General features: G+C 45.5%; 1 protein-coding gene across 2 annotated transcripts; it reads left to right on the plus strand.

Moving 5' to 3' along the window:
- Positions 1 to 1,503: 1,503 nt before the first annotated feature.
- RAD51D (RAD51 paralog D) lies at positions 1,504 to 18,967 on the plus strand. Of its 2 annotated transcripts, XM_006890907.1 has the most exons (10): positions 1,504 to 1,585; positions 1,903 to 1,964; positions 2,130 to 2,248; positions 9,502 to 9,583; positions 9,797 to 9,931; positions 10,464 to 10,559; positions 16,290 to 16,380; positions 16,523 to 16,593; positions 18,333 to 18,497; positions 18,884 to 18,967. In XM_006890907.1, exons 1-10 carry the CDS (start codon positions 1,504 to 1,506, stop codon positions 18,965 to 18,967), a joined length of 987 nt encoding a protein of 328 aa, XP_006890969.1. The 2 variants fall into 2 exon arrangements, with proteins under 2 accessions (XP_006890969.1, XP_006890970.1); XM_006890908.1 differs by lacking the exons at positions 2,130 to 2,248; positions 9,502 to 9,583; positions 9,797 to 9,931.
- Positions 18,968 to 22,956: the final 3,989 nt, after the last annotated feature.

Below are 22,956 nucleotides of genomic sequence, written 5' to 3' on the forward strand. Positions count from 1 at the left end.
TTTGAATCCACCAGATGCTCTGCCGGGGAAGGAGGGACAATCTCCTCCTGTCCAGTCAGATCTGATTTGACGGTACACTCACACACACAAAAAATAATAAAATAAAAATGAAAAAACAAAAAACACAATGCATATGAATAAAACATGCTGTAAAGATATTATGATATGAAAATAAAAAAAATATTTTAAAAAATCCAATGAAATCCCCCACCACCCCAACCCAGTCCACTTTACTATGCAGCTCTTATTCTGGACTCTTGTCATGCCAATAATCCCTAATCACATATTCCTTTTATACAGTTCTCTCCCTTGTCTGTTTCAATCAAAGAATTTTTTTTTTCAAAGAGAAAAGCAAACTGGGGCTGGGGCAGGGAGAAAAACGGGCAACAATGAATGGATGGAAATTCAAGTTCTCTATAAACTTTCATTAAAATCTCAATTTAAAAAAAAAAGGAGGATAGAAGGAGAATTGATGCCTTTGAACTTTGGTGCTGGAGAAGAGTATTGAGGGTACCATGGACTGCTAGGAAAACGAACAGATTCATCTAGGAGAGGGTTAAACCGGGCTGCTCCTTGGAGGCAAGGATTCTAACATACTTTGGACATGTTGCAAGGAGGGACAGGTCCTTGGAGAGGGACATCATACTTGGTAAGGTGGAGGGACAGAGCAGAAGGGGAAGGCCCCCTTTGAGGTGGATTGATTCAGTGACTGGGGTAATCGGGATGGGTGTGTCAGAGACAGTGCGATTGGCACAGGATAGAGCAGGGTTTAGGGCTGCTGTACATAGGGTCGCTAGGAGTCGCAAGCGAGTCCACGGCACATAACAACAACTATAATCTGTAATTGTCTGATTTATCGGCTTGATTGTTTTCGTCATCTTTCGCTCACTGAAATGCATGCTCTCTGAGGATATAGAGGTTTGTCGGTCTTGCTTAAAGTTTTGCTCCGAGCATTTAGAACAGAAGTTGGCACAGTGGAGAGTCATTAGAAGGGTATGTGCTGTGTGTCCACGTGTTATTGGAATATGTGTGTGTACTTGATTCGGGGACAGAGTCAGCCAAAGAATAACGAGGTAGGACGCGGACACAGGGACAGACGTGGTGCGAGTGCACACTGTGTGGCGTGATGAGCATCGTGTCGCGTGTGAACCTGTAGAACAGGGTTGTTGAGGGAAGGGTGGAACCTCCCACCCCCGGCCTCCACCGCCCGCGAGGCCCCCGTTTCGCCCTCCCGCGCGGCCAGCAGGTGGCGCTGTAAGCCCGGCCCAGGCCGGCGCGAGAGGCTGGAACCCGGAACCCGGAAGCGCGCGGGCCCCGGGAGCGGGAGCGGGGCATCGCCGACCGGGTCCCTCTGCACCGGCCGCTCGCCGGCCTCTCGTCCTGCTGCGGGCGCCGCGGGACCGCCTTCCAGACAGCGGCGCCGAGAGGCGTCCAGCGCGGGCCTGGCGTCGCCCGTGTGACGAACAGCCCCGCTTCCCGCGCTGTCCCGGGCCTGCGGGGCACATGGGCGTGCTCAGGGCTGGGCTGTGCCCGGGTCTCTCGCTCGAGATGGTCCAGCTTCTGAGGAGCCGCGGAATCCGGACAGGTGACCGCGTGGGTGCGCGTGCCAGGGCGTCGCGGACTCCACACAGACACACGGGGGACCCCTGGAGTGCTTGCGGGGCGCTTTCCCTAATCCGTTGGAGGGGCACTCCCTGCCCCTCCCCATGGGCGCTTCTGGAGGAAGTGTCCCGCCTCCTGGGTGCCTGGAGGTCCTGTGGCAGTGCGGGTTCACGTGGGCTCCCCAGGTTACCTGCTTTGATGTAGACCTGGTACTCAGGTAGACACGGATGAGCAAAAGCCAAGTGTGAGAAGCCACAGGTCCCCCTTCCTGGCAGTCACCTCCAGGTATTTTGTTTTCAGTAGTGGACCTGGTTTCTGCAAACCTGGAAGAGGTAGCCCAGACGTGTGGCTTGTCTTATAAGGTGAGCGGACCATCTCCAGTCTCCAGAGCCAAAGGAGTAAAGGGTTCCCAGGTATTGGAAGGGAGGTGTGAGACCAGGAGTGCCCCTTACACGGGCAGATCGCTGGGGGCTTCTTTGGATGGGGTGCCCTTGGTGGCTCCTGAGTGGGTCCCCCCTGCTTGGCAGGCCCTGGTTGCTGTGAGGCGGGTGCTGTTAGCCCAGTTCTCAGCTTTCCCCTCCAATGGCGCTGATCTCTATGAGGAGCTGAAGACCACCACTGCCATCCTGTCCACAGGCATTGCAAGGTTTGTGTGTGTATTTCTTGGAGGAAGAAGGTGTGAGGCTGGAGGAGGCCTCTTCTTGGATTCAGCTTTTGATGTTTGAATCTGAAGACAGCATTGGGTAGAGGGAACGGAAAAGGGCCCAGATTTAAGAGTCATCTTACCTTATAGCTGGGTTTGTCAGCAGCAACATCAGTTAGCAAGTGCTCTGGAGAGGTCTTTGTTGTGGGAAAACTTGCTGCGTGCCTTGCAGGATGATTAGCAGCATCATTGGCCTCTACCCACTAGGTGTCAGTAGCACCCCTTTCCTCAGCCATGACAGTAAAAATGTCTCCAGATAGTGCTGATTGATTCCCAGGGGACAAAATCACCCCTTCTATTGAAAAGTCAATAGGGTCACTATACATCGCAGACGACTTAACAAACCATATTGGTTGTTGGGGTTTTTGTTGTTGTTGTGTTTGGGGTTTTTTTAAGCCTCTTGTTTAGAGTCAACAAAACCTTGGAAAAGATCTTTGTATTTAAAGTTGGTTGTTATTTTGGAGGAACATTCTAAGTGGTACAACACTTTTCTCTCAATACACTGTATTGAGGTAACCTGGGATTGCTGTGATTCTGAACCTTGTGTCATTGGGGTGTCAAATGCCGTGCTCGCTTCGGCAGCACATATACTAAAATTGGAACGATACAGAGAAGATTAGCATGGCCCCTGCGCAAGGATGACACGCAAATTCGTGAAGCGTTCCATATTTTCGACCCTGAAATGAACCAGTCTCTAACGAAGGCTGACTCCTAACTCCTTTCACCTACAAATTTCGTCTTTGGATACAAACCTACGTGGATAGTCCTTGGCCGAGGGACTGTTTCAAAAAAAAAAAAGAGGCAGGGAGAAGAAGAGAAAAGGGGAAAAAAAAAAAAATGCCATAATTGTTACCCATGGTAGACAGTGTTTGGTGGAGCTCCCAGTTTAAGACAGGCCTGGAAGCAACAGTGGCATCCACTTCCTAAACAGCATGCCTCCAGAAACTATATGAACTTTGAAAAATGTTGATAGTTATAGAAAGGCTTCAGGCCTTTTGTTCACAGGGTTACTGTGAGTCGTGCTCAACTCAAAGGAGATCAACAACAACAACATTTAAGAACCAGTGTTCTTTAACATTAAGATGCCAGTGTCATCTTTTCTAGTGACTTGGAGCAACTCTCCTCTGGCCCACTCCTGGCCACTTAAAGAACATCATCCTCTTGTCGTTTTCATTGCTGTCCACCCGGAACCAAATCATAGAATCATAGCAGATCCTCGAAAGAGTTTGCCCATCTTTCTCTCATGGAAGAGCTGGTAGATTTGATCCGTGTGTCTTTGGATTGACAGCACAACTCTTTACCACTAAGCCACCAGAGTTTTACCAGTGACCCTAGGAGTTGATAATTATTAACCCCACTTGAATTTAGCCTGCGAGTTTGGCAGAAGTATGACACGACCAGTGACTCTGACCCAGAACACGGTTCATCCACCATATTCTGAAGAAATAGGGAGAGAGCTTATGTAAAGTAGCTAACATTCTCCCACATTGTTTGCAGACAGAAAGCGTTGGAAGATGACAGGCATTTTCTGGCTAAGCGACTCTGACCCCTTGCCTGGCATGTTTGTGTAGAATTTGATGAATAACTCTGCCACCACAAAGGGTTTTAGATTGGTTTGACGCTGGCTGTTTCTATAACATGGCCTCTTGGCAAGGTTCATGCAGCATGGGGTTTGCTCTCCCAGGCTGGGGTCCAGCTCTATTATTTCTTAAGCATTGATTGAGGGCCTACTGAGTGCTCAGCATGAAGCTTGTTCAACAGAGCTCATTGAGTGCCTACTAGGTGTCAGGCACACCTCTGGAGCTACATATAGAGGAGGCAAGGCTCTTGCCCTTAAGGTTTATGGGGCTATAGCAAGTATGACAGGAAGTCTAACATGCATGGCAGGAAGGCAGGTGAACAAGAGTGAGGGGTATAAGCAGGTAGGGAGGTATTGTTAGGGAGGGATGAACAGGAAGCAGAAGACTTGATTTTGGGGCTTAGGGAGTTTATAAGACCAGCATACACAGGGGAAGCATTTGGGGAGCAGTCGTGTGGTACGGTTGCAGGGGGTCATTAAAGAGCACAGTGTGGTTTGGGGATGCTCTGAAGGAGGCTCGTGTTGGACCAGGAGGAATGATGGGTGGGCTTTAGCTGTGCTCTCAGCACTCCACAGTGCGTTATCCCATTCATTCTCCACAGCCACCAATGAGGGTGGTACGATTTAAACCGTCATTTTATAAATGAGGAAAGTGAGACTCAGGTTAAGTGACTTGCTCGAGGCTGCACAGCTTGTAGGTGGCAGATCAGGCATTTGAAGTCATGCTTGTCTAACTCCTAAATCTGAAAGCTTAGCCCATCTGCTCTGTAGCTTTCACGAGTATTGGGAAATGGAGCTTTAACCTATAGAGATCTGTGGGGCAGATGGGGCTGGGGAGGCTTTTAGGAGAGAGGCTGAGAGGCGGGGCAAGGTGTATGTGAGAAGTGTGTGAGTTCACACTAGGGCGATGACAGTACTGTAGAAGAAATGTGAATGGCCGCACTACCAGTAGGTTTGGGTGTAGAGAATCAAAGATTACACTCCTAGTTTCTAGCCTTCCTCACTGCTCTGGGAACTGTTAATGGCTATAACTTTAAAATGAGCATGAGGAGGGGAGGGTTCCATAGCCAAACATTTTTTTAAATCCTAGGATTAAGCAGGCTTCTTTGCTGCAGGCCTTCTCAGAGCCTTTAATGAGGATGTGCTGTGTGAATCTTTGAGAGGGGGATTGAGCATGCTCCATGCCTTGGAGAGAGCTGAGTTGATGGGGAGATTGGCTGATCCTTGAAGGCCAGACCTAGCTCTTGGTCATTTCTTGTTAGTTGTTAAGATATCTCTGGCTCATAATGACCCTGTGCCCAACAGAACAAAATGCTGTCTGGTCCTGTGCCGTTTTCGTGATGGTAGCACCATATTGCACAACAGTCAGTTTTTGTTTATTAGCTTTTCATTGACTAATAATTTTCAGAAATTAATTTCTAGGTCTTTCTTCCTAGTCTGTCTTAGCCTGGAAGCTCCATTGAAACCTGTCTGCTATAGGTGATGCCACTAGTATTTGAAATGCCATTGACATAGCTTCCAGGATCACAGTACCACACCAGGCACCACATCACATTAATTGATAACATGGATGGTAGTTTATTATTTTAGGATAAAGCCTTCGGTAATGTGAGACCTTCAGACATTATTTGAATGAATGCCTGAAAGCCAGTTCAGAGGATCAAGGTGGAGGATAGCTCACAGAAACCATTTGTATTCTAGCTGGGTATACTTTTTTAGCCAGGTGTATATGGCGGGCTTTTAAGGGTGGATGACTCTGCATGTTTAGGTGCTGAGTTAGAGATAAGCAGACCATGTTGAATATAGGGGAAAAAGGTCCTCTAGGCCGTAGGAGACATGGAGAAATGCTGTTGACATAGCTTCCAGGAGCTGAAACAAGTGAGAAGTCAGGGTGGGCAGGCAGATTTGGGAATTCCAAGTGCAGAGTGATCCTTACAGGCAAAGATGCAGTTGATTCTTGGCCAGTGAGTCAAGACCAGTAGTTCAACCCTGGCAGTATATTAGAATTAAAGGGGAGCTTACAGTCCCCATCTAGAAGTTCTGGCTTATTGTCTAGGCCAGTGGTACCCAAGCTCACTGCACAATGGAATTACTTGGGGAATCTTGAAACATTCTGAAGCCCAGGCCTCCCCTGGACCAGTTAAACCACCTTCTCTGGGGGTGAGACGCAGGCAGTAGGGGCTCCATAAATGATTCCAGTACAGACAAGTTTAGGAATCAGTGATTCAGTCCTTTTGTTAAGAGAAAAACAAACATAAAACCTGTGAGTGATTTTAAAGTGCAGATGGGGTTGAGAATCATGAGGTGTGGTGGTTCTTGTATTTGAGCATCAGTCACCTTGAAGCCTTGCTAAGAACACGTGTATGGTTCATCCTCAGAACTCGTGATTCTGTAGGCCTGGAGTGAGGCTGAGAATGTGCATTTTTAACCCGTACGCAGGTGATGTCGATGCCGCTGGTTTGAGGACCAGAGGTGGAGAATGACTGTTGGATGAGAAATGGATCTCTGTCCTCCATGGGAGGGGCAGAGACTGGGTGAGGGTGGGTACGATTATTCCCCAAAGCCAGGGAGCTGGCAGGGTAACTAGAGTATTTGCCCTGGAGGGACCTTGCACTGAAATAGATGGACAGTTTATCAAGGTGCTGCTTGGCAACGCTGAGAAGTCACAGGAGGCTTTCAAGAACCATTTCAGAAGGCTGGATTCCAAGGTTACCCTCTACGGGACAATTCCACTTTGTTCTGTAAAGTCACTGGGAGTCACAATTAACTCACTCAGTGGCAGTGGGCATTGGGTTTCTACCAGGGCCTCCACAGCCTGCCTTACATAGCATAATTCTAGCACTCAGCAGTCAGTCTAGTAACATTTTTGCACGTCCTGTGTCTCAGGCACTGTGCTGGTGCTGAGGATGCAACAGTGGACATGGCCCAGTCTAGTCCTTGCCCCCAGAGCATCCTCAGCTTAATGAGAGAAAAAGACAGAGACGGTCGATAAATGCTGTCAAGTTGGCCCTGCCTCACAGTGACCCTGTATACAACAGAACAAAGCACTGACGGTTCTTCACCAGCCTCACAAATGCTGCTATGCAATCGGAAATGATTACAAACTCCTCGAACAAATGAGTGAATTCATCAGGATTGTAGGGTATCAGCAGCCAAATAGCAATCACGTTTCTGTATACAAATAATGTGTATAATGAACAGGTCAAAATGGAAATTTATAATGTACCATCCTTAACAGTTGCTCCAAAGAAAATGAAATGCTTAGGTATAAATGTAATGAAGCATGTATAGGAGCTGTAGGTTGAAAATGCTTTGAATTGCTGATAAAAGATATCAAAGAAGACTCAAATAATGGTAGAGACAACTGTTCCAGGATTGGGAGACTCAACATAATAAAGATATCATTTCTACCCAAATTGAGCTATAGATCTAATGAAATCCCTGTCAAAGTCCTAGCAAGATTTTTTTGTAGATATAGACAAGCTTGTTTTAACATTTGTATGGAAAGGCAAAGAACGTATCTGTGAAAAAGAAAGATACAGAGGATAAAAAGACATAGAGCATGCCATAAAAAGAAAGATAAAGTAGATAAAGAGAGATCACGCTATATGTTATTTAAGACTATCTACTGCAATGACTAAAAAGTGTGGTGTTAGGAGAGGGGTCAATACTTAGACCAGTGGAACAGAATAGGGTTTGAGTTTGGCAGACTATGGCTCTGGATGCATTACACATTTATCTGTGAACATGAGTACCTCACCATTGGGCCGACTATGGCAACCCTCTGTTAGGTTTCTCAGACCGCCCAACTTTGTCCTGTAGAGTGGCTGGTGAGTTCAAACTGCCAGCCTTTCAGTTAGCAGCCCAGTACATTACCACTCTGCCACCAGGGCTCATTGCCCCACTAGGGCTCCTTCAGTGAACACTTGTGTATGATGCATATGTAAGTCTGGACACACATGTTCATGGCAGTTTTATTGATAATACACAAAAATGGAACACAATGAAAATCTAATTTTTCTCTACACTTTTGTAAAAATCAGATTTTTTTTAAAAGGGAAACAACCAAAATGCCATTCAATTAGTAAACTGCTCAAACATATTGTGGCACTTGTATACAGTGGAATGGTATGCTGCCATATCAGAGATGGAAGTGTTGATATATATAACGCCCTCGGAGAAGCGTGAATGATGCTGAGTTAAAAAAAACCAAACAACTCACCAAAATTCAAAGGGTGCATGTGGGGTGATTTTATTTATATGATAGTCTCAAAATAACAATAGAGACTAGGATCAGTTATTGCATCTAATAGGTTAGAGATGGGATGGGTGTGAGGGATGGAGCTCACTTGTGCAAACAGTTGCACAAGAAAGACATACTGATTGTGGTGGTAGTTATACAGAGCTACCAAAAAAACCCATAGAACAAAACAAGCCGTAGATCAGTAGCTGTCAGAGTGATTCTGATTCATGACAGCCCCATGTGTTTCAGAATGGAACCACATACACGGATGACAGTTCAAACCCACCTAACCACACTATGGAGGAAAGACCTGTTTTGGAGGGATCACAGCTGAGGACACAGCATTTCTGCTCTGTAGCACATGGGCTCCCTGTGAGTTGGAATCAACTCAGTGGTGGTGGAGTTGTTTTGGTTTTAGCTTTTTCAGAAGTTGTCAGTTCTTTCAAGGTCTCTGTGGATGAATTTGAACTGCTAACCTTTCGGTTAGTATTCAAGCACTCAGCCCTTTGCACTACCACCCAGAGACTTCATATGATAAAATGCCACAAACAAATGGTGCAATCTGAATAAGCTCTGAATTGGACCAATACCAGTTTCTTGGCTATATTATACTGTATCCAGAGTGGCACCACTACTGGAGACTGCTTGAAGTGTATATGACTAGATAATGGAAAGATTTTTTTTAAAAAGCTGGAATTGAATCTCTTTTAATTGAGAAATTTAACCAAGTTACATTTATTATGAATAATGATATATTTAGACTTAGTCCTGTTACCTTAGTTTATGTTTTCTATCAACTATAATCTCTGGTAGCCTATTGGTAAGGAATTGTGTTGCCAGTCCAAAGACAGGTGATTCGAATCCAGCAGCTGCTCTGTAGGAGAAATATGGGCAGCCTCCTCCTGTGTGATTTACAGCCTCTGAAAACCTGCTGGAGGGTCAGCTATGAGTCACTTCTGACTGGACAGCACATAACAACAGCCCTTACATGTTTTGCTTTGCAACTTCTTATGAATGTGTAATTATTTCAAACTATTAAAAATAGTTACAAATGACAGGAAATGCTATCAAGGAAACGCAAGTGGGTCTGAAATGGATAATGAAAGCAGGACCTTGATGGAAAAGCAGAGACTTGTCTGGAGAAGGATGTTTAATTCAGAGTGAAGGATGAAGAGAGGCCAACAGAGTACATTTAGCTAGCTGGGTCCTCCTTCCCAGGATGAAATCCACTAGAAGCCTCCGGGCCAGAGACATTTGGAACACTGGACAGAGCAGTACTTAGAAGGGATGTCTTGCTTTCTTCCCAGAAACCTAACTCCTTCTGCTTTCCCCAACACCCTGGGTTGATTGTCTTCTCTTTTCAACTCTCATTAGCCTGGACAGACTGCTTGATACTGGTCTCTACACTGGAGAAGTGACTGAATTTGTAGGAAGCCCAGGTAGCGGCAAAACTCAGGTACAATTGAGGCCAGCAGCCAGGAGGGATGGGGAAGTGGATGCGTGGCCTTGGGTCCCTAGATGAGCTTGGGAGTCAGAGCTGGGCAGGGAGACCATGAATGTGACAATAGGGACTGGAATTTGGGCTAAGACCTGCTTGTTTGGTGGAGAACCCCATCCTGGGTCTTTGCTGTGCGCTCGAGTTCACTCTGTTCCCCTGGCCTGTACACAGGTATGTCTTTGCACGGCTGCAAACGTGGCCCATAGTTTGCAACAGAATGTCTTGTACATCGATTCCAGTGGCGGTCTGACAGCCTCCCGACTCCTGCAGCTGCTTCAGGCCAGGACCCAGGATGAGGAGGAACAGGTGAGGGGAGGAGAGTTGGGTTCTGGAGGAGTGACTGGCTTGAGAAGACCCCATTATTCTTTACACTGCAAGAAGCCTGGCCATTTGGGCGGTAGTCACTTCCTGCTTCATAACTTATTGTGCTGTTAATGTTTCTTGCATTCTTTACATCTCCCCTGTGAATGCCATCACCCCTGTGTACGTGCTGCCTACAGCACTTCAGGAAACCTCCCAGCTCCTCACAGACTCTACACCAGTACTGGCGAATACTCAGCATCGGTGTTTCCAGTTCATTTCTTGCCCATAGCAGACAGCATTAATCAATCCCATCACTCTTTCCTGCTGATCTCTGACTTAACTTTCCAGCCCAGTACCCAGGCAATCACTGCTGGGAGAACTCACCCATTAGACAAAGCTCATTTGACATCTTAGGCTTAAGATCTTGATTCTAGTTCTCTCTTCTTTCATAGCCTTCCAATTCTTCTTCATCTCCTTTCCTGACCCCTTGTTCCTTTTCACCCAAAGCCCTTTCTTCTCTCCTGCACCCCTTTAGGCAGAAGCTCTCCAGAGGATCCAGGTGGTGCATGCGTTTGACATCTTCCAGATGCTGCAGGTGCTGCAGGACTTCCGAGGGTCTGTGGCCCAGCAGGTGAGCCTGTTGGTCTGTCTTTCCCTGTTTTACCCAGCTTGCTGGTTGCTGTTTGTGCACATCTCTGACTATAGCTTTTGTATGGAAATGCAGATATAAAATATGTGTGAATCCAACTGTGCTTGCCACTTCCAGGATGGAGCACCAGGTGCTTAATTCACAGATCTCATTTTTAAATGTTCATCTTATCTCTGATAGTAAGCCCTTTGAGGGCCTGCGTTGGGTGTTACTACTCAGCCCTGCATTTGTGATGCATCTCTTGCAGATCAGTTAGGAGTATTTTCAGTTGAAAATAACAGAGACTGACTCACAAGCGCTTGAACTTTGACGATGCTTCATTATGTCACATGAATGTAGAGGTTGGCATGTCTGTGATATCAAGGCACCACCAACTTGGTGTGTCTGCCCCTCTTGTTCTTCACCTCATGATTCCAAAGTGGCTGCTGTGACTCCAGGCTGGGCTGCCTGTTCAAAGATCAGCTGAGGAAGAAGTCACTTAGAAGTTGACTCAGGTTGTTGACAGAATTAGTTTTCTTGTGGCCATAGAACTGAGGGCTTCCGTTTCTGCCACCTTTTTGTTATTAAATGCTATGGTTTTGGTGAAAGCTTACACACATTAAAAAAAAATAGGTTCCATTTAGCAGTTTATGTACATATTGCAATGGGCAAATCTGTTGCCAAAGACCTCTTTTTTTTAATTTTATTTTTTTTAAAGTGTTTCTTTTTTTTTCCTCTTTTTTTTATTTCATTATTGAATGTACCATGGACTGCCAAGAAAACAAACAGATTCATCCTAGAGAGGGTTAAACAAGGCTGCTCCTTGGAGGCAAGGATTCTAGGGCTTCGCCTGACATACTTTGGACATGTTGTAAGGAAAGATAAGTCTTTAGAGAGGGACATCATGCTGGGTAGAGTGGAGGGACAGCGCAGGAGGGGAAGACCCTCTATAAGTTGGATTGATTCAGTGACTGGGGTAATCGGGATGGTTGTGTCAGAGGCAATGTGATTGGCACAGGATAGAGCAGGGTTTAGGGCTGTTGTACATAGGGTCGCTATGAGTCGCAAGCGACTCAACGGCACGTAACAACAACAACCGTCAAATCAGATCTGACTGGTACAGGAGGACATTGTTCCTCCTTCTCAAGCAGAGCATCTGGTGGATTTGAACTGTGCACCTCTGAACTTGCAGTTGCAGCTTCTTGCTACTAGGCCACCAGAGCTCGCCTGCCAAAGACCTCTTTAAAGTGCTGACAAGCAAGGATGTTACTTTAAAGGCTAAACTGTTCCTGACCCAAGCCATGGTCTTTTCAGCTGCTTATATGCATGTGAAAGTTGGGCAAGAAATAAGGAAGATTGAAGAATTTATGTCTTTGAAGAAGAATATTGAATATACCACAGACTGACAAAAGAACAAACAAATCTGTCTTTGAAGAAGTGCAATCAGAGTTCTCATTAGAAGTGAGGATGATAAGAAGTAAGGATGCTGAGTCTCAGTACTTGGAACATGTTATGACAAGAAGCAAGTCCTTAAAATAATAACATCATTCTAGGAAAAGTTGAGGATCAGCAGAGGAAAGGAAGACTTTGAATGAGGTGGGTTGGCATAAAGACTTCAGTGGTAGACTTAAACACTTTCAATCTCCTGAGGCCTCCCACTGTACTATACAGTCCTTTCTGTAGGCAGTTCACAGCCTGGCCACTCGATTCTTCAACCAGCAGGTTTGTTGTTATGTGCTGTCAAGTTGCTTGCGACTCATAGTGATCCCATGTACAACAGCTCTGAAGCCTGCTCTATCCTGAGCCAATCTTATTATCATCTCTGACACACCTACCCCGTCACTGAGTCAGTCCATCTCATTGAGGGTCTTCCTCTCTTGTGCTGTCCCTCCACCCTCCGAAGCATGATGTACCTCTCCAAGGACTAGTTCCTCTTTGCAACATGCCCAAAGTATGTCAGATGAAGCTTCAAAATCCTTGTTTCCAAGGAGCAGCTGGGTTTCACCCTCTCTAGCAGTCAGTACTCTTCTCCAGCACCACAGCTCAAAGGCATCAATTCTCCTTCTATCATCCCTTGTCATTGCTTAGCTTTCTGATGCATAGCAAGTAATTGTGAAGACCATGGCCTGGATCAGGCACACCTTAGGCAGGAGTGAGAGCAAATTTTCTAGCAAGATGATTTTTTTCCTTATGTAATAGCAGGAGTAACAGTTCATTACCCTTGCCACATAACATAACCTAATCAAGAGAGTAAAATCAAGGGAACACTGCATGGGTTAAAATCAGGTAATGTGTGTGTCACAGCTGTATCCTGTTTCCATACCTATTCAATCTCTTTGCTGAGCAAATGATTCAAGAAGCTAGACTATATGAAGAAAGAGTGTGGCATCAGAATTGGAGGAAGATTCATTAATAGCCTGTGTTATGCAGGTGACACAACCTTGTTTGTTGAAAGCAAGGAGGACTTGAAGCGCTTACTGCAGAAGGTCAAAGACTACAGCCTTCAATATGTATTGCATCTCAATATCAAGAAGACAAAATCCTCAGCAGTGGACTGATAAGCACCATTGTGATAGAAGGGGAAAAAAGACTAAAATTGCCAGTTATTTCATTTGACTTGGATCCACATTAAACATCCTTGGTACCAGTAGTCAGGAGATCAGGAGATGTCTTTGTACTGTCAGAGATCTCTCCAAAGTACTGAGGAGCAGCGATGCCAGATTTAAAACGATACTGTGCCTGATTCAGGCTATAGTCTTTTCAGTCACTTCCAGTGCATCTGAGAGCTGGACAATGAGTAAGGATGACAGAAGAATGGATGCCTTTGAGTTGTAGTGTTGAAGAAGAGTGCTGAATATCATGGAATTTCATGGATTGCCAAAAGAACAAACAGATATGTTTGAAGGTGTAGTCATAGTGCTCCTTGGAGGCTAGGCTGACAAATCTTCATCTCACATACTTTGGGTGTGTTGCTGGGAGAGGCTGTCCCTTGGAAAGGGCTGTCATGCTTAGAAGGGTGGAGAGTCAATGAGAGAGAAGTTCTTCAACAAGATGGATTGACACAGTGATTGCAGTAGTGAGCTCAAGTGTGTCAGAGGTCGTGAAGATGGCTCAGGATAGGACAGGGTTCAGATCTCTCATTCATAGGGTCGCTATGAGTTGTACTCAACTTGATGGCATCTAATGAAAACAGGCAAGATAAGTTACATTCCACCACCTTTGACTTATTTACAAACAGGTCACAGGGGATGGATTTATACAAGCTTTAGTACCAGAAGGAGGGATTGCTGGGTATTACCTTAGGTTCACCACAGATGATAAACTGATCACTCCGTAGCCACAAGCAGGGAAGGGCTTGCTGTCCCTTTTAGCTGGTGATTTTAGCTCACTCTCCCAGAGATGGTAAGGAAGGGCTAAACTGATTTTACCTTGAGCTTCCCTTTTTTCTCTTATCTTCTCTTAGTCACACTGGTGACTGGCCAAGGGTCAGTAGCCGAAGCTGAGGGAAGATACACAAAGCAGATGAGATCATCCTAAGTACTGAAGGCTTAACTTTACTAAAGTGAGCGGGGGAAGGGTAGGGGAATAGAATTGGCAGATGATTTGGATATAAGGAATAGAGCAGAGAAGAGACACATCCAAGACAGTTTATATACAGAGAGGAAGATAGTAGTGACCCTTGTGTTTAAAAAAACAAGCAAACAAAACCCCTCATAACTGACTCTCCAGTGGGTTTTCAGAGGCTGGAAATTGCATGAGAGGAAGTTGCCCATCTTTCTCTCTTGGAGCAGCTGGTGGGTTCAAACTGTTCGCTTTGGGGTTCACAGCACAACTCCCGACCGACTAAGGCTACCAGAGCTCCCTTAGCCCGTGTATTGTTGTGTGCTGTCAGCTTGGAACCAACCCATAGCTGACGCTGCAGCAGGTTTTCAGAGGCAGGGAGGAGATTGCTCATCCTTCTCCTGTCTAGCAGCTGGTCAAACCGCATGCCTTTGCGATTGAAGCACAGCTTCTTGCCAATAGGCCACCAGAGTTCCCTGGTGTAGGGACAGACAGGCCTTTATTTTTTGGCATGAGAGTTTCTCTTTGAGAAAAGAACTATGTTTATTCAGAATTGTTTTAGAGGTGAGAACTTAAGAGTCATGATCTAGAAAAAAAGAAGGCTAACTCTTCACTATGGGAAGTTAGTAATTGGGGGTCGAATAAAAGGAGAATAGGGTAACAACTTAAAAAAAGAAGTCCTGGCGAGCTCTGGTGGCCTATTGGCAAGAGGCTGCACTGCAATCCCAGAGGTGAGCGGTTTGAATCCACCAGGTGCTCTGCTGGAGAAGGAGCGACAATTTCCTTCTGTACCAGTCAGATCCCATTTGTACAGACACAAAAAAATAATAAAAAAAGGAAGTCTTGACAAGATGATGTGAGGCTGAGAGCAAAGAGATGACTAGACAAAGTTTATGATTAGGCGACCAAAGGACTCAGAAGATCAGGAATTTCTAAGATTTAATTATTTCAGTTTGTAGTGTCTTGTGATTTTGCTTGCTGCAAAAGGTTAAATACCGCAGTCTTCTAAATGGATTATATCTTAATGTCAAGAAAACAGAAGTCCTCACCACTGGACCAAAAGGCAACATCATGATAGATGCAGAAAAGATTGAAATTGTCAACAGCTTCATCTTCCTTGGATCCACACTTGGTACCAGAAATCAGGAGATCTAAGGCAGTGGGAAAGTATGTAGTCAGGGACCTCTCCAAATTATTGAGGAGCCATGATGTCAGTTTGAGGACTAAGGTGCACCTGATTCAGGCCATAATCTTGTCAGTCACTTGTTATGCATCTGAGATCTGGGCCGTGACTAAGAATTACAGAATTGACACCTTTGAACTGTGGTGTTGGAGAAGAGCACTGAATGGCCCAGGACTTACAAAAGAACAAGTTGGGATGTCTTGGAGATGGTGCAGCCAGAGTGCTCCTTGGAGACAAAGATGGTAAAGGTTTGTTTCACAGGCTTTGGCCATGTTACTAAGAGCAGCCATTCCTTGGAAAAGGACATCATTCTTGGAAAGGTGGAGGGACAGTAGAGGAGAGGGAGACCCTCAACCAGGTGGATTGACGTACTGATGGCAGCAGTGGGCTTGAGTGTGTCAAAGAGAGTCAGGATGACCCAGGACAGGACAGGGTTCAGCTCTGTTGATCATAGGTTTGCTCTGACTCATACTCGATACAACGGCACCTAGAAATAGTGACAGCTGTCTGTTCATGTCTTCAGTCAGGAAGGAAGACGTTTCTATGTTTTTTTCTGGTTTCTAGTAGCGGTTTCTGCCAGCTGGCTCATGGCACCTGTTTCTCCCCAGGTGATAGTTCTTCATGGACTGGTGAAGGTGATAGTTGTAGTCTCCTTTTCTTTTTTTAGCTTTAACTATCTACCCGTGCCTTCAGTAGAGTCCGCCGTGCATCCAAATGTGAAAAACACATCGCCGATTTGGGGCTGTCATTAGGTACTGTCAAGCAGGGATTTTGTAAAGCCCGAGGACAGGGTAGAACTACTCCACAGATCACCAGCTCTTTCCCCTGCAGAGCTCCAGGCTGGATTCAGATTACCAACCTTTTGGCTCTCAGCTAACTGCATAGCCATCATACCTGGAGGGCTCCCTCTGTTGGAGAAGCAGGAGGTTTGTTTCTTTCTGCCAGCTGGCTCAGAGCACCTGTTTCACCCCTGTTTCTCCCTCCTACAGGTTATCGCTTCTTCAGGGACTGTGAAGGTCGTGGTGGTAGACTCCGTCACCGCAGTGGTCTCCCCGCTTCTGGGAGGTCAACAGAGGGAAGGTAAGTGGTGTGGAGAACCTTGCTCAGAGGGCTAGGGGTGGTGGCGTGTGGCCCTGTCGCCCCTTCAGTAGTCCAGTCTGCATGCAGCCAGCCTGTCTCTGTCCACCCTCACTGTCCACAGCTTCTGCTTCTGCCTTTCCAGGACTGGCTTTGATGATGCAGTTAGCCCGAGAACTAAAGACCGTGGCCCGGGACCTTGGTGTGGCAGTGCTGGTGAGGATGTGGCCTTGGTCTCTTGTGCCCAGTCTGCTCATTGATGCTTGTCTTCACAGTGGCAGAAGAGGAAAGTTGTAGTCTTTTATTTCCATTAAATGGCTTTGGAACCCCCAAAGTGCCTTCAGGATAGGGGCCTAGCCGGGTCATCTAGAGCTCTAAGACAATGAAGAGAATGGATCATAAACAGCCTTAGGGATCAAGGATAATCTTGTTTCCAAAGTTAGGTTTGTTGAAGTATAATTTACACAGTGAGAATTTTTCTGTTTGAAGTGTAACTAATGGATATAACCATATACAGTCTTGTTACCACTGTAATCAAAGTTACAGAGTATTTCTGTCATCCCAGAGAGTTCCCTTAACCGTAGGCAACCACTGATCTCTCTTTTGTCTCAATAGTTTTGCCTTTTGTAGAGTTTCATGTAAATGGGCTTTTTTATTTCTGAAGTAACTTTTTCTGCTTATAAAGTAATTTTTATAAAGTAATTTTACTCTTCTCCTAGAAAGAATAAAAATGTAAGATAAACTGTTTAAGAATGTCTTTTAGCAGCTATGTACTGTTTTGTTCAATGCCTCTAGCACAGAAATCAACAGATTTTTTGTAAAGCCAGTAAATATTGGAGGTATTCTGGCCTTAGCGTTGATGTATAAGGGACAATTCTGCCATTATAGCATGAAAGCAACTTCAAGTCATAGATTAGCAAATGGCCATGGCTGTGTTCCAATAAAACTTTATTAACAAAAGCAGTTGTCAGAAAAAAGCGGGGAAGCAGTTTTGAGGACAAAGTTAACATGTATGCCATAGTTTACTGAACCCTACTGTACAATAACAATCTAACCAATTCTTGATCTGTGGACCTTTATATCATGACCCATTTTTCTGTATTATATAAATAAAGCTATAATGAACATTATTATACTCAAATATCATAATATTACTTCCTTGAAATAAATTTATAATGATGGCATAATGGGTCAAGGATCTATATACGTTTATTAGGGTTTTCTAAATTTTATTTGAGTGATATTGATAGCTTTATATGTCTAGGCATACATTGCCAAATTTCCAGAAAGATACAAATTTGTATCCACGTCAGAAATGTAAGAGGATCTGTTTTCCTGCCCTTTTGTTCTGTTACAAGAAGCCAAGCTCGCCTCTTCACATCTTTAAACTGCGTGTGAGCAGCTGCTGTGTTCTTGCCTCTAGGCTTGTGGTAGGATTGATGGCGAACTAGCCCCCGTGGCAGTCCCTTTCCTGGGGGGGCTCATGGAGGACGCTGTGAGATATGAGTTGCTTCCATCCGTGACCAGGCTTGGGCAGAGTAGAGCTAACTGAACAGATTAAAATTCTCCTTACTCTTCTCTCCTACCCATCCACACAGATGCACTCCCCGACACAAAGGACTGACTGAGCATGATCTCAGGATGCCTACTGTTGGACTGGAGGCGTAGTGGCCTCACATAGAAGCCACACGTGGCTTCTCAGGCCAGTGAAGAGAGGACTGCTGATTCCCAGACTTGTGCCTCTGATTAGGGGTCAAGCCTAAGGCACTGTGATTTACTGAAGTAAGCTAGACGAGATTAGGAAACCAGGCTGGCCACTAATAAGTTATGGAGCCCTGAGAATGTCATTTCTCTACTCTAGACCTCAGTTTCCCCACCTGTAAAATGCAGTCCTAGGAACAGCTCTCCTTTCCATTAGCATTATGGGTCTGTGAGTCTCATTCTTTCTGCCACAGGTGACCAACCATGTGACCCGAGACAGAGACAGTGGGAATCTCAAACCTGCCCTTGGACGGTCGTGGAGCTTTGTCCCCAATACCCGAGTTCTCCTGGATGTGGGCGAGGGAGCAGGCCTGCTGGGCAGCCATCGTGTGGCATGCCTGACCAAGTCTTCCCGTCAGGTGAGCCAGCCCCACAGGGAAGAAGGCAGTAGTGGACTGGACAGTGGGGACTGGTTTCCATGATAGATTCTTATAGAAGAATTCTTAGATGTTTAACTCCTGCAAACTAAAGAGACTGCCATTTGGGTTGTAACTCAAATGCTTAGCTTTCCTTGGGGGCCACTGAGCTCTGCTAAAGACAGTGCTGTCTGGGAATGAAGAGTGATGGTCGAACAATTTATTTAATGGTTGTGATGGTTAATGGACCTAATTAATGCCATTGTGTATGTGAAGACTGCTGAAATGTCAAATGTTTTGTTACATATATATTTAACCACAATCAAAGAATTACCCATCCAAACAAATAGCAAAACTAAACTTACCTGTCCCTCTGTTTCTTCTCCCAGGCAACAGGAATCCAGGAGACAGTAGACATTGGGAGCTGGGGGATTCCAGAGCAGAGCTCAGTACTGGACGGGAATCAGACATGACTACTGTTGTTGTCGAAGATGGTCCCATCTTCCCTCCCCGCTGCCCTGCGTCTTCACCACCATGCAGCACTTGAGAGACTGTAGCAGCAACCCCCAGACTGGGTAGGGGATCTCTAGACACCCCCAGTGAGCAGGGGGGATATTTTGTGGATTCCTCAGTATCATCATCTGTGGGAACATATCAAATCACAGTCGAGAGAGGTTACTGCAGTGGAAGGTACTAGAAATGTATGTTGGTGCCTAGTTTTCTTGCCTTGTTTCTACCATGTGCTGAGCACACCCTACCACGGGCATCTCTGAAGAGGTGTGTTATTGACAAGGGACCCTTGTTGGTACACCAAGTCTCACATTCAACCTGACAGGGTGACTGAGCCACGCAGCCTCTACCCACCTTTACTTCTTTTCTTCACTTTTTTTGGCCTCTGTTTTCTTTCTGTCTCTGAGTTGGTAATCCACCTTTCCCTTAGCTCTGTCTCTGAATTAACGAGTGGAAATAGCCTCATAAGTGCAAAACTCTTCCTTATATGTTCTCCTCTTAAACACATGAAAAGGAACCCTCCTCAGCCCCAGACCGATCTCACTTCCCCTTCGATGGTGGTTTTTCCGTTTTCCTCAGAAAAGGCCCCACAGGACAGCTGTCCCTCCTCTTCTGCTACTTTGGTTTCACGCACCTGCACGCATCTCCCTGGCTAGGTGAGAACAGGAGGTTGGTGCAGTCCCAGGGATATAATTTAACAGGAAGGGAGGATGTGACCTGCTCCTGGTGAATCCAGCCACTTGTTTAATATGCATGGTACCCTGCGGGGCCCCTCCGCAGTATAGAGTAACCAGAGGTGCTGAACCATAGCCTTACCCATAAACAGACAGAGGAGAATTTGCACAGTAAATAGTGCCAGCTGGGAAAATTGATGCTGGCATAAATAATACATAGCAAATCTAGTCCTTTATGCAGAAATTCATTGCTGGTAGCTCCAAGATGCAATATAATTACACCTCTCTTCCTGCCAGCTGTAGCACAGCCTAGCGTCCTAGTGTACGAAATCACCCTCCCTGTCTCTTACCAGCACCGTGGCCATCCATCTGGCAGCCCTAAGTAGTCCTGGCTGGAGGGAAAATAAAAGGCAAAGTAGAGATGTGATTTGGATTGTTTACTGATCATATTTTTTTAAAAAAAAAAAAAAGAGAGAAAGGGTTCCTTTCTTGGTTCAAAAGCCTGTTGTGTAATTAATTAGTTGTGTCTTGGCTTCAGGAAAGTAAGTCAGAGTTACAGGCCGAAGAGGTGACTTTTAGAGATGATGAACGCAGCAGGTAGAGTGAGAAGCATGGAGGATTGGAAATGAATGACGAATTGGCCTTAGGCTTCTGACTGAGTGAGAACAGAATCAGTGAGGTCAAGACTGGAGAGACCCTGACACTTGTTCTCACAGAGCCCCCAGCAGAAACCAGTCTTTGATAGCTTTACTGCAGTGCTAGCAGTTTACCCAGGTGGGTGGGCATTTGCGCCTTCCCGCACCTAACACAGTAATCTAGGAATGGCAGATCCTCACCACTCATGGCAACATTTGGACCTCTTTGACCCATGGGCAGAGACAGACAACTCCAGCTCTCTTTTTTGGGGGAACTTGGAATCTTGTGCAGCCTCAGAGACTTTCTTGATACAGTGTTGGTTGCCTCTACCAATCATTTGGAGTTGCCATTCAAGATAGCGTGTAGTCCCATCCCAGCCCGAGCAGATTGCTATGTTTCCTCTATGTGGGGAGTACCGGTGCTTTGTGCCTGACTCAGAACTCTAGCCCATCCGAGTCTGAGAGGCCCATAAAGATCATGTGGTCCATCGCGTCATTTAATGGAAGAGGAAACAACCTTAAGAGAGGACAGTTTTAGTCCCCGAAACACGAGGGGAATTCGAACCTAGAACTCCTGACTCCTCGGTAGGACTCTCAGTCCCCATGCTGTTTCTATATATGTGCCACGGCATTCACTCACGTGGTCACTGTAGTCACAGGACTATATCCTGTTCACTTATCCTGATCCACACTGCGTACCTGCAGGACCGTGCCCCTTACACCTAGCATCTTCTGTTGGATGTTGTTCCCTTGCCCCGTGCACTCTTCATTCTGGGCATGCCACGCTGTGCTGTTTTCTCAGCAGACCTTGCAGAAAGCCTGCCCTCCTGCCCTTATGCTTTTCCTTCTCTTTGCTTTTTGTGTCAGCCTCTCCCTGCCTGCCCCAGTGTGTCTGCTTCATACCCATCCCCAATATCTTCTCTTTTTTTAATGCTTCAACTATAGGCTAGATAAATGTTTCAAATAAAAACCCATAATACTCACTTGTACTTACTGTGCGCATTTCTATTTGCCCATTAGCGGGAGAGCCACTCTAAGGCTCTCATGTCAATTTTTCTCTGGCTCTTTCACCTTATGGAAGCTCAGCAAATGTTAAATACACGAATGAGTAGGCCTTAATGCATTTTAAAGATGGAAAAGGAGAAAGGCAGGAATGTTTTCCTCTTGACCTAAAGAGCCATTGAGCCCCCAGAGTCTCCTTTGAAATATCTGCATGAAGTACTATTGCTTGCATAGCATTTGACAACAGACAACAAAATTAATGTTGAGGCCCTACTATGTGCTAGCACTTGATGCTCGAAGCGACCTTGAGTAAGGCACTTGAACACCCAGAGACTCTCAGGCAAAAAGCGCAGGTATCATTGAAGCTGCTCTCTTGCAAGTCACAGAGCGGAAGAGGCTGAAGAGGGATGTATGTCACTTCCAATAACACGATGCTCAGGGCTTGTGAATTCACTAGCTCATTGCCAATGGGCCTTTCTGCACTGCTCTCCTTTCTGATTGGAGTTTGTTGTTGTTTTTTTCAAGCTCGTTACCCTCATCAGAACCTGGCTGTAGCCTTTTTGAACTGCAGCCTAAACATGGAAATATTAGCAGGCAGGAGGGTCACCTCTGTTGTGTCCCTTAAAAAACAAGGAAAACTCGAAACTTCCTCCCCAGTCTAAGCAGGCTTCCTTATCTTTTTAGTACAAACTTGCTTCATGTGTCCACATGTAAATCAGTAATAATTGCTGAAGGAAATGGAATGCCTGATTGGCTCAAATAAACAAGAAATTGCCCTGGAGCTGGTGCTAGGGGCCACCCTTGGCTACACTTTCCAAAAGCACATGGTATGGCCCTTAGAAGATGATGAGATTTTTGCTAGAAAGAAGGAAGTGTGTGGAGGAATAGGACATTGAATGTATAACCCCAACCTGCCATGTTCCTGAAGGGAGGTTTATTATTGAGATCCTCATGTACATATCTCATTTAGACCTTAGGGTGGTCTTATGAATCATTGCATTTTACAGACAGTAAGTAAGAGGGATTTCAGTGGGGATAAGGACGCGAAGCTAAGAAGTGGCAGCACCGGAATTAAATCGCAAACCGTCAGTGATTTCTTATCCAGCCTGCTCCCAGTATCATTCTGCCTTCAGCTGTGAATATGTAAATGTTTCAATAAAATTCTTTTTCATATTTTGCCGAGATAGCAGCAAAGGCTGCATGTCCCAACGTCTTTTCAGCTTTGCTCACCAGAAAAAGCTGGATCAGAGATCCACTTTATCAGCTCTTTCTGATCTCCCCCAGGGAGGTTATAAGAGAAAATGAAAAACCCTGAAGAATGGTGATATCATTATATAAAAGAGAACTGGAGCTTTAGGGGGAAATAAAACGGAATAAAAGACAAGGAGGCCTATGCTTCCCTGAGATGAGAACTGGGAGGAGATAAAGGAATCCCTATCTTGCCAAGTTTTTGCTTTCTTTTGGTGGGGAGTTATGCATGCAGGAAGGCTCTGTAGTGCAGGAACTTAAAGTACATTAAATTAAAGCATAGATCTGTTCATCAAAGATTGCCCTCCAAAAGGTATCATTCCAAATTTTTCTTTTTTCTTGTCTTATTGCACTAGCTAGCTTACTTCCAGTGCTTTGCTGACTAGAAGCAGC

Source organism: Elephantulus edwardii, unplaced genomic scaffold (genome assembly GCF_000299155.1).
Source record: "Elephantulus edwardii isolate Elephantulus edwardi_28Jun2011 unplaced genomic scaffold, EleEdw1.0 scaffold00094, whole genome shotgun sequence".
In the NCBI taxonomy this organism is placed as follows: Eukaryota; Metazoa; Chordata; class Mammalia; order Macroscelidea; family Macroscelididae; genus Elephantulus; species Elephantulus edwardii.

Excerpts from the sequence above, each read along its gene's own strand:
- RAD51D (XM_006890907.1), top strand. The coding sequence starts at position 1,504 with ATGGGCGTGCTCAGGGCTGGGCTGTGCCCGGGTCTCTCGCTCGAGATG. Across the intron at positions 9,584-9,796 it reads CAGGTAGCGGCAAAACTCAG|GTATGTCTTTGCACGGCTGC; the intron begins GTACAATTGAGG and ends GCCTGTACACAG. Across the intron at positions 18,498-18,883 it reads TGACCAAGTCTTCCCGTCAG|GCAACAGGAATCCAGGAGAC; the intron begins GTGAGCCAGCCC and ends TTCTTCTCCCAG.